The sequence below is a fragment of the Limulus polyphemus genome, unplaced genomic scaffold (assembly GCF_000517525.1).
Source record: "Limulus polyphemus unplaced genomic scaffold, Limulus_polyphemus-2.1.2 Scaffold1149, whole genome shotgun sequence".
In the NCBI taxonomy this organism is placed as follows: Eukaryota; Metazoa; Arthropoda; class Merostomata; order Xiphosura; family Limulidae; genus Limulus; species Limulus polyphemus.
This window is the reverse complement of record NW_013666759.1, coordinates 251,426-263,252: the sequence shown is the minus strand read 5'-3', so window position 1 is coordinate 263,252 and position 11,827 is coordinate 251,426. Positions and strand designations below refer to the sequence as shown.

The window sequence follows — 11,827 nt, the reverse complement described above, 5'->3', positions numbered from 1 at the left end:
GAATACCGCACATCTAGTAAACACTCGAGGCTTCATGAATGGACGTGAATTTTCTAGTAGCTCATGACATGTTACTAGCGTCACATGACTTCTGCTGTCGTAACAGTATGTTAAATTCTGGACTTCTCAGAAAGGTGGTAAATAAATTAGAGAAGAGGGAAGACATAGAGAATAAATTTCACAATTCTCATACATGAGGAGATTGAATTTTTTTTACATATTTCATTATAAAAATAATAACTTAAAACTTATACAATATTAAAATTTGGCTCATTAACTATGTTTTATTGCCAAGTTTATTTGTATACAATGATAATAAAACAGTTTAATTAAGCTTTGAAGGTAAATCTAACTGGTTGTGATGTGCATACTTTGACTTACCTGTAGTGAGAGGGTTAGAGATTTTTCAGTTTTGACAAGAGTTAGTTATCAATAACTGTAATTAGGAATATTAAATAGACTGTGAGTAGAATTCAGGTAGCATGTTCATATTCTTGTTGTACATTTATCATTGTTACTGTTGCGTCAGCGAGGTCACGTGACTAGTGTCACGCCCCTGCTTTCTGGAAATATCTTGTACCTTTGTGAATTGTCAGGAGATTACTAGATATAGGGTAGTCTGGTATATATAAGATGGTCACAACGTGACGGGACAACAGTGTGTGTAGGCAGTGAGTAATTGATCTGCAGTGAGAAAGTATTGTTGAAGTTAACGTTCATTATAGCATTTGTTTTAGCGCGTATGTTGAAATCAAGTGTATCATGAAGTTATATTCAGAAAGAATAAACCAGTTTTATTAAGTAAGGACTTGTGTCGCTAAAGTTTCGTCGGAACGAAGTTACGGAACATTAATTAACAAACCGAGACGTAACATTACCTTCTTATTGTTGATAACATGGTTTCACATCAGAGGATACATAAGAATTCATCGTTATTATAATAAATTAGTTAATAACACTTTTTAAACATAATGAAGTGGTTTATTTCGGGGGTGAATATACTACATGTTTCAACAGTATATTGATCTTTATTCTTCACATATGAAGAAGGCAAACCAATATACTGTTGAAATATTTAGTATATCCCCCCCATAAAAAAAACAACAACAACAAAGAAACACTTCATTATGCTTATAAAACATTTTTTACCAATTTATTATTATATTAGCATTCATACTCAATAACACATTGGTATTGTTTTAAATGATATTAGTTCTTTCTTCTGTTAAGACTTGGCTTGTGTTTAGTAAGGTGTCTATTTTTTGATAAATTTTTAAGGAAACAGAATTTTCACTGACTGCTTGCCTTTATTAAATGACTTTCTGAGTAGTTTAATGTCATAACATTATTGTCAAATCTCTACATATTAAAATATTTGGAACATTAACTAAGTAAACAACCCAAGAGTTATTTAGTAATGGTATGCTTTGGGTTATTTCTTTTGTGTAATATTTTAATATTCTTAGGTAAAAACAGATGAGTGGATAAGATAGATCCACGGAATAACAGGCAATTCAACCAAGATAATTTTTGGTAAAGAAATTCTGAATTTCGTGAACAGAATGATTTTATGAAAGAAAGGGACTGAATACAAATATGACATACACAGTGAAAACAATAGTGTGTGTATTTAGTGCAGTGAACAGTCTCTTTTGCTGGAGACCTAAAAGCTTTGTATAAGTTGAAAAGTAGTCTAAGTTTTTCAGTCAGAGAAAACATCATATTGTATACTTAAAACTATTAAGTAACTTTTCCATGGTGAGTTGCATTAGCCATGTCTCTGCTTGTCATTCCCAATGGTCATAAAGGAGGTTGTAACTTCCTCTTTCACTTGGTATGTATGAATCTGCAGGAATCTTAACACCTTTCTTAACCAATGTGTTTAGTGAAAACTACACTTATACTTCAATAAATGAAAATATTTGAAAAATTCTTTACCAAAATGAGGGGGGGGGAGTAGGAAATGCAAGAATACATTGTGGGGATGAGATACTAAATAGGTCACTAGGATTGAATAACAGCCTTAGATCAATACGTAAGGATTAACAAATAAGCTGGTTGGATTTGTGGGATAATTTTAATGGGAAAGTTACAATTTTTGGAATGGGTGGCTTACATGTAAACAAGGCAGGGGCTAGCATGTTAGCAAGGGCTATTTACTCAGTTGTAGTGGTTGATTTATACTAGGGCTAGACAGGAGCGATGGCTATGATATTAGTAAAATAGGAAATATAATTGACAGGAAACATGCTTAACAGGCATAAAACATGAACATATTTTAAAATCTATGATTACTTGTTACCATTGTAATGCTAGGATTATTAGAAATAAATTTGATGAGATCAAAGCAGTTGTGGAAACTAAGGATTTTGATATTATGGGTATCACTGAGACTTGGTTGGATTTGAACAATTTAGATGAGAGAATTTTTTTTTTTTTGAAGTACCGGGCTACATATTATTTACTAAAGAAAGAGTATTGGAAAAAGGGGAGGAATAGCTTTATATGTGAGGAGTGAATTGCATCCTGTTGAGTTAGAGCATGTTAAAGAAAATAGCACTGAGGTTCAGTCAGTTTGGGTTGGTGTTAAGTGGATATAAAGGGAAAAGTCTTGTAATTGGGATTTGTTATAGACCACCAGGTCAGAATGTAGAAATTAATGAGAAAATGTATAATGAGATCAAAATGGTAGCTGAAACAAATGTTGTTTTTATGGGAGATTTTAACTTAAGGAGTATTGATTGGGAAAATTTTGAGTCTGACAGTGAGGGGGATAGGTTTTTGGAAATTGTTCAGGATACTTTTATACACCATCTGATGATGGAACCTACAAGAGAGGAAGCTATATTAGATTTAATATTAGCATCTGATGTGAATATGATAGAGTTGTGGTTGGTGAACATTTAGGTACAAGCGACCATTGCACTATTAGGTTTGGGATTTTACTACATGTAGAAATGAAGAAGAATAGTACCCTGATTTCAAATTTCACGAAAGCCAATTTTGATGGAATGAGACATGATCTGGTTTCTGCAGATTGGACTAAAGAGCTGGAAGGGGATCTTGAACAGATGTGGAAAGCATTTAGGGAAAAAGTGATATGCATACAGAACATACATATTCCCTACAGAAAAAAAAGGCAATGGAGGAGAATAAGCCTGTATGGTTTAGTAAAGGTTTAAGAGATCATATTAGGGATAAACATAAGAAATTTAAACTTACTGGAAATAATATGGACTTGAACGACTATAGGAAATCAAGAGAGCTGGTTAAAAAGGAAGTAAAAAGGGTGAAAACTGTATATGAAAGAGGGTTCCATCAAACAATAAGGATTTCTTTAGGTATATGATGGGTAACCAAAATGTTAGGATGGGGGATTGGGCCTCTTAAAAATAGTAGTGGGGAGCTAATCTGGGAAGATTATAAGATGGTAAACTTATTAAATTATATGTTTTCTTCAGTTTTTACTAAGGAAGATACAAGTATTATGCCTCAACCAGAGCACTTAATGTATTTGGGAAAATATTGATGTAAAAGATATCATTTTAAGTTCTGAAATTGTAAGAGAAAAGTTGGGAAACCTAAAAATTGATAAATCTCCTGTACCAGACAACTTTTATCCTAGAGTTTTAAAGGAACCTAAAGATTTTATTTACAAAAATTAAAACCTCTAGCTATTATTTTTTATAGGCCATTGAATAGTGGAAGAGTATTAGAATATTGGAAGTTGGCTAATGTTAGTCCAATGTTTAAAAGACGTGATAAACATTGTTCAGGCAATTATAGGCTAATTAGTCTTACATTAGTAGTTGGAAAGGTTTTGGAGAGTGTGATTAAAGATGCTTTGCAGAGCCACTTAAAGCAGTTTGATATACTGTCAAAGAGCCAGCATGGTTTCACTAAGGGAAAGTCTTGTTTAACAAATCTGACTTTCTTTGAGGATGTTACTGCAAGAGTTGATGAAGGAAATACTGTGGATTTGGTGTACTTTGATTTTCAGAAAGTGTTGATAAGGTGCCTCACAAAAGACTTGTTACAAAAATTAAATCTGTGGGTGTGGGAGAAAGGTTATTAAATTGGATAGAAAATTAGCTGGAGAGTAGAAAGCAGAGTAGTAATAAATAGTCAGGGCTCTTTGCTGGGTCCTCTGCTGTTTGTGATATATATTAATGATATTGACTGTGGAATGACTAACAAAATTTTAAAGTTTGCAGATTACATTAAGATTTTTGGAGTGGCTAACTGTATCAAAGATGCTACAGACTTACAGGGATATTTAGATCATTTGATGCTTTGGGCCAATATGTAGCAGATGATTTTTAACTATCCAAAATGTAAGGTGATGCATGTAGGTTTTCACAATTCAAATTATTGTTATAATTTAAATGGGAACACATTAAATACTGTGGTTGAAGAAAATGATCTTCATGTTGTGATCTAAAAATTACTCAAGTCATCTAAACAGTGTATTACAGCTAGCAATAGGGCTAAGGATTTTGGGTAGCATCTATAGAAATATTGAATACAAGACAAGGGATATTATTGTTTCACTGTATAGATTACTTGTTAAGCCTCATTTAGAGTACTGTGTACAGTTTTGGGCTCCCTTCCTCAAGAAGGACATAGAATTGTTAGAGAAGGATCAGCAAAGAGCCACTAGGATGATACCAGGGATGGTAGGATTGTCCTATGAGGAGAGACTAAAATCTCTAAACTTATTTTCTCTGGAGAGGAGAAGGGTCAGAGGGGATTTGATTGAGGTGTTTAAGATTATTAAGAGTATTAATAATATAGACCCATCAAACTTCTTTGTGTTTAGCAGTGAAAACAATAGGACAAGGGGTCATAAGTTCATATTTTGGCAGCATGGGAATTGTCTGCAGTTTAGACAGTATTATTTTTCAAACAGGGTGATTGGCTTTTGTAATGAGCTGCCTTCAAGGGTGGTGTAGGCAGAAAATTTAACTGAGTTCAAGAAAAGATTGAATGAATACATGAATAGTAAGGTGTGGTTATAGTTAGGAGCTGGAAGGGACACCCTTGATGGGCTAATAAGCTCCTTTTTGTCCCTTTAAAATCTTATGAATTTATACCAATTTGTAATTGTGTGTATGGCCTACTCCATAGTTATGGACATTATATTGGAACACATTTTTTATGACATCTTTAACATGTAGGTCTGTAAGCATGCATATTTTGGAAAGATGATGGGTTACTGCAAACTTCTGTGACAAGTTGTGGATAGTGATAAATTACAAACAGTATCCTGTTTTTCACTAGTTTCATACATAAAATTGAAACATTGTTATGGGCATGCCAGAGAATGGATGTGCACTTCATAATTTCTTGATTTACACACTAAATTCTGGGAATTGGTAATTACCATAAAAATTTTTAGAAAAATCAAACATGTGCCTAGGTTATTAAACCACATCTGCAATTTAAATTCTACCAGTTACTTGCTGATAATTTGGAAAGAAATTACTGTTATTGATGTTACATTATCCAAGAAGTGAGTACAGTATACATTTCCTTGAATCAGGAACAAAATATGCTTCTACAAAACTTCAAATTACAGAAACTACAAAATGCGTAGGCAAAATACGGCCCATGTAACATTTCTGTACTGCCCGTCATGACTCCCAGCAATTGTAGAAGGAAAATAATGGGGTCTTTATACAATTGATGTTGAGGTAATTTAATTAATATAGAAATGTGTGGCCTGCAGTGACTTGCCAAAATTCGTGAAGTGCCCCTTCTTAGTGATAACATAACATAGTAGCAGCAACAAAGAAACAAGGGTATGATTTATTAAAACTTAAAAAAAGAAGCACTGACAGAAATCACTCACACCCTAATATATCTCTCTCAATATCAATGATATCAGAACTAATTTCTAAATATTACTGAACAAACAATGTCCCAAAAAAGCTATCTGTGGCAGCTTCAACTGGCATGAGTGTGGAATTTCTACTCAGTGACATGTGTCACATGAATAATGGAATAGAACTTCAATTCTGTTTTTTTGGTTATCCTAATCAAGTGACAAGGCCAACTGACTAACAACAACATACTATTTGGGCTATAAGGAAAGACATGCTTTTCACTGTTTTATATCCAGACTGTGATGTGGCAGATGGTGAATGGAAGGGTGCTGGTTTGGGTTCTGATGATGCTGCTGTCTGTATTGTTGCCAGCTTTTCATTTTCTCTCCATCTAGTTACATGTAGCCTTACTGATTCTGAATCTCTCTGCTCATTACTTTGTTTTTCAGTTATGGTAAGGTTTGATTTTGTGTGCTCTTTTCTTTTACTTTCTTCATCATTGGCTAGAAACTCTGGGTAATTTTTCTTCCTATCTGCAAATGAAAAGTAGAAATAGAATAGCTTCTCAATTTCAAAAATATTGTTAATGGTAATTATGATAACTCTAGTTGAATTGTCTTGCAAATTTATGTAAGAAAAAACAAAGAATTGTTAATGTAGTTATAAAAAAAAGAATTTTAAGGAATTTTGTTACGGATGTTAAAATTTTTTAAAGTACCCTCTCCCTGACAGGAATGGTAGCACTGAGGTAAGATATATATACCTAACGATGACAGTGTTTATCCTATCTGCTGATAAACATGAAGTAGGTGGAAGTTAAATTTAACATCTTTTAAAATGTAAGATCTAACATATTTTCTGTAATGACTGCAAGATTTAAAAATTCATCACTCCAGTTAGATGGCATTCGTTTGCTACTTTGGTTTTTTTACCACTCATAATGTTCAGAGAAGTTTACTTTTAAAATAGGTATAACACTAAAGGGAATGCTGCAATTCGAAATCACTTTATGTGTCTCCATTTTCATGGAATGAGCCATATCTATATAATAAAAAGAGTAGCGTGTGTGTGTACATGCATGTGAATCTTTTTACCCTTCATTAAACTAAGCAAAAATGAAACTAGAAATAGAGAAATATGGATGATGTCACTATATGCAAAGGAAAAGGTATTTGGGGAATGGATCTGTCACCCCCTCAGAGCCCTGTCAGATAGAAATAGTTAATGTATTAAGGTTTTGTATGTCAATATTTTCATTTATTTATACACTTAGAGTGCTGGTTCTGTCACCCTCTTGAGTAGAGACCTGGAAACAGTATTACAGAGTTTTAATACTTGCCCTGGATACCCGAGTTTTGAAAACCACTAGATAAGTTGATCAGTTTGTCATTTTTGACCAAAGTGTCTCTTATATTATGGTTGTTTGGTACGCATCATGGGTTTGAAGCAATTGAATATTTTTTGAGGGAATTTTACAATTTCTTCAGTATTTATAGCATTTTAAAAGAGTTTAAGAAAGAAGTTGTAGCAATTTTATAAGTTTTCTGAGTAAACATATACATGAAGAAATAGCATAAGTAAAATACACCTGTGTTATGAAATAAGGTCAAGAACTAGGAAAGTACAGCTAGCTGATTAAGTGGTATTGAGAATCACAAGTTAAGTGTTATAAAAAATGAAGCTACAACAGAGACGTTGAGAAAAATGCTAGTCATGAGTTGACAGTGATAAGTTACTGATGCCGAGGTAATAGTACAGTAAAAAGTACATGATAGCATCTGAAATCGGTACTTTAATGTGAGATCTGTTACTCCAGACCAGTGTAGCAGTACAAGTAAAAAGGCAACTGGAGCACTTATATTCACAGTAACCAATTACTTGAGAGTTTTGGTTCTTGTTTTGGATTAATCCGGGGAGTTGCACAGATTGACCAATAAAGTGTTAAAACTACTTGCAGGTAGTTAGGAATACTAATTGGAAAGTAGAAAGAATACAAAGAAATATGGTTTAAAAACTCGTGTCTGGAGCTAAAAATCAGTTCTCTTCAGGAAGAATTGAGATTCTCCCCAGAGTTGCTGATAATCCAGAAACTATGAACATGAAGGTGTCCCAGCTGCAGTGTTTTACCAGGCCAATTGTGTTGTAAGTAATGAAACTATTTATCTTTTAGTCATTTAATGTGATTTTGGATGGATTATAAAGAATCCTATGAAAGTTAAGAAAGTAAACTATGTTATGTGTTTGTTATAATTATCAGTGTTGTTAACCTAAAGTGTTCTTTTATGAAGAGTTAGCAAATGCTTAAATCTTTACTAAAGTGTATTTTATGTGAAGAAACTTGAATAAACTGGATGTATTGTGTTGAATATCAGTCTCAGGATCCGTTTCTTTAGTCTAACCGTAAATATCCTCAAGTTAGTGACTTGTGAGCTCCACTTGCTACTGCAATCCTTAAATAAATATATTTGGTGTAATTGACAGTATAGTTGAAACTCCAATAACTAGCCCTAATGGTGCTGTCCATTACAGGCTGTGGAGTAAGTTTAACTTTGCTGTCATTGAGACACCCCGCATGGCCATCAGATTTATTCAGAACTCTACATACCTAACATCATACATAAGTAATCTGGGTAGGTCACTTAACTGTTTTAAAAACTTTAAATACATAACACTATCTTTATGTTTTATAAACTTGGTGCTTTCAAATACAAAATACCATAACAATGTAGAGGTTTCATATGTGTGTGTGTGTATTATTTTGAAGAATTGTGACTTATAAGGAAAGCAAACAATGGACTGAACTCAGGTTTCCAGGATGGTAGGTCAATACTAAGCTGATTTAGCTAATGACTACAGCTTGAAATATTTTTAAAAAAAGTGTATCAAGGAATGCATGTATATATACATGTTACTGTGTGTGTGTGTGTGGGGGGGGGGGTGACATTGTAAATTTCTGTGTATACATCTTCTGTACAAATATATACTTAACATACTGTATACATTTTTTAAAAAAAATTCAATAAACAATTATTTGTTCATGTATTTCTTCATTTTTACCAATGTATGCTGTACTTACTTCCTTTCAGGGAAGGAGATTTATCATGCCTAAATGTTCAAGCTATTGTGAATTCAACAAATGAGACATTCACTGATAGAAATCCTTTAAGTGAGAGAATATTACATAGAGCTGGAACCCAACTTAAACAAGATTTGTATACAAATATTAAAGGTAAGGATGAATGCTCACTTTATAATAAAAAATATTTAACAGTTGACAACTTATTTTAACTATGGAAATTATAGTCAGTAGTTAAAACAATTCTGACAAACCTTATAAAATGAAGGTGGAAAATGATGAATTTATATGAAATTCAAAATGAACATTTTCATAAAAATAGTTAGTTAACGGAGAATTAGTTTTACCCTAATTTAATAAATTAAAAGTTAATCTTTTTGCTAAAGGTAGGTTAAAGTGCATGTCACAACCTTTTACAGAGTTACATTCAAAATTTAATTAAATTATTTTCAATGCATACAAACAAATATGATACCAAAACATAGTTAATTAATCAAACTTTAATATTATATAAGTTTCAATTTCTTAATTTCTAAAGGAAATACTTAAATAAATCCTCAATCTCCTCTTGTATGAGAATTGTGACATTTAATCTCTAAGTTTGGCCATTCTCTAATTTATTAACCACCCGTCTCTAAAGTACAGAGTTTAATGTAAATTACTCATTATTATATAGATATTACTAAAGCAAAGTCTAATTTTTATAGCCTTCAGTCTTCTTTGTTTAAGAAAACATAAACTAAAAAGTTAGACCCACTTGTTATGTCCACCTACCACATCATTTCTTTCATAAATTGAGAATAATGCTCTCTATTGTTTTAATCTATCAAATTATGGGTTAAATTATGCTGTTTCCAATACAGAACACTGTATACTTAACATTTCAGTTTGAAAGTTCTCCTGAAGTTTTCAGATTGAGAAGAGAAAACATAAACTAAAAAGTTAGACCCACTTGTTATGTCCACCTACCACATAATTTCTTTCATAAATTGAGAATAATGCTCTCTAATGTTCTATATTATATCACTTATGACCAATAGAAAGACAAAGTTTGAATCTATCAAATTATGGGTTAAATTATGCTTTTTCCAATATAGAATACTGTCTACTTCATTTTCAGTTTGAAAGTTCTCCTGAAGTTTTCAGATCGAGAAGCGTAGGAAACTATTTTATTTATGCCATAGTTAGAAAGCCAATTTAATTATAATAGTTATAGGACATTGTATCCTTTGTGCCTGTTATTATTTTGTGTTCTAAGGTGCATTATGTATATAAATAAAAATTATTTAATGCATTTGTATTACCAGTATATAAAAGTTGGCTTAAATTTCATTGGCAACCGACAAGGAAAAAACGAGTTCAGAGGTAAGTACTGTATTTCTTGTTTTTCATTTATATTTTTATTTATTATTATAAGGTTAAAAGTAACTAAACTTTAAAAATTATAAACTAATTAGGTAAGATAATGAAAAATAATAATAATTCTCCATGAGGTATGCTCACGAGTAGCTTGTGCATTACATAATTCAATATGGTAACTTGAGCTATGCATTTACTGAGTGATTTACAACATGTATAGCAGGATTACAAGTTAGACGTGGTTCGAAGGGCAATAAAATAATAGAATTAAGTAGAAACATATGTAAACTGTTATGAGTGTTAAGCTATTTAAGATAAATAAATGTAGTTTCCTTTTACAATTTACAGAGAGTTAGGGTAATGAAAATAATAGATAAAATATAAAGTTTTACGGCTAAAAATGTTTGATATTTATTTAGGAGGTTTTTATAGGTTACACAAATGAAATCTGAAAAATTTCAGATAAAGAAAAGTATTTTCAATCTTAACATAAAAATCACTTTGCATTTGAAGCAACCTGATCCTATCTGATGATGACAAAAGCTTGTTGAAGCATTGTACATTTGTTACTTGTAATAAAGTTCCTTTGAATACCTATTTAAGCTGTCTCCAATCTTTAAAAGACTTGTAACACTTACTGAAAGCTTGCCAAATTTTGTAAAGATACATGTATCATGTTAAAAGTTATAGTAAGGAAACTGATGGCTACTTTAGGGTTACATTGACAGACCCTGTATGGAAAGAGTTAAATGACATATTACGAAACAAAGTTGTTTGAGAGCAATTATATAAATCTGTATGTCATAGACTGAATTCTATCACTGGTTTTCATGAGTGTTCAGTGAAAAAAGTAATCGGGAGTAGCAAACAAACCTTGTAATGCAGAATCATAATAGTTGTTTGTGCAATGATTAGCTTATTATATACATACTTTAAGAAGTGAAATTGCAAATTTTATCAGGTAACTGAGACAACCAGCTGGACTATAGGTGTTAACCAGATGACTTAAGAATTGTTTTTATAAGGCAAAAATTCTAATCTATTACTTCTCTATCTATAAACGTTGTGCCATATAAAAATGCATAAAAATGTGACTTTCAAAAACACTACTCACCTTTCCACAGAACTGAGAGCTATTACTTTGAATGAAACTTCCATCCTTACAGTGTACATGGGTGGGGGTCAAAGTGCGCATCACAGTTCAGCAACACACAAGAAGTTCTTTTGACAGTACCTTTTTCTCTACCTCCTCTAAAGAATATGAGTTGGATGCAGTTTTCCATTGAATGAAGTCCCACTAGGTTCCTCTCCCCCCCCTCTAGTTGGTGACATGCTCCATTACATTACAAGTCTTGCACATACAAAAAATTATATTTTTAGTGAAGTATTTGTTTTGAATAGTCTATGTGGAAAGTGATTTTTATATTAATATTAAAAATACTTTCCTTCATCTCAAAAATCTCAAATTTCATTTGTGTAATCTCTAAAACCTCCTAAATACATTTCAAACATTTGTTTTCAGTAAAAATTTATATTTTATCTGTAATTTTCTCTACTCTACCTTTAT

The 11,827-nt window shown here is 32.1% G+C and overlaps 1 protein-coding gene across 1 annotated transcript in view; it reads left to right on the top strand.

Annotated features, from left to right (window-relative positions):
• The window catches only part of LOC106462357 (protein GDAP2 homolog), a 136,517-nt gene that overhangs the window by 38,615 nt on the left and 86,075 nt on the right, over window positions 1-11,827 (top strand). The window contains exon 3 of the mRNA XM_013922275.2: window positions 8,912-9,054. Within this exon, the coding sequence (XP_013777729.1) occupies window positions 8,912-9,054 (143 nt within the window). The remainder of the gene's footprint in view (window positions 1-8,911; window positions 9,055-11,827) is intronic.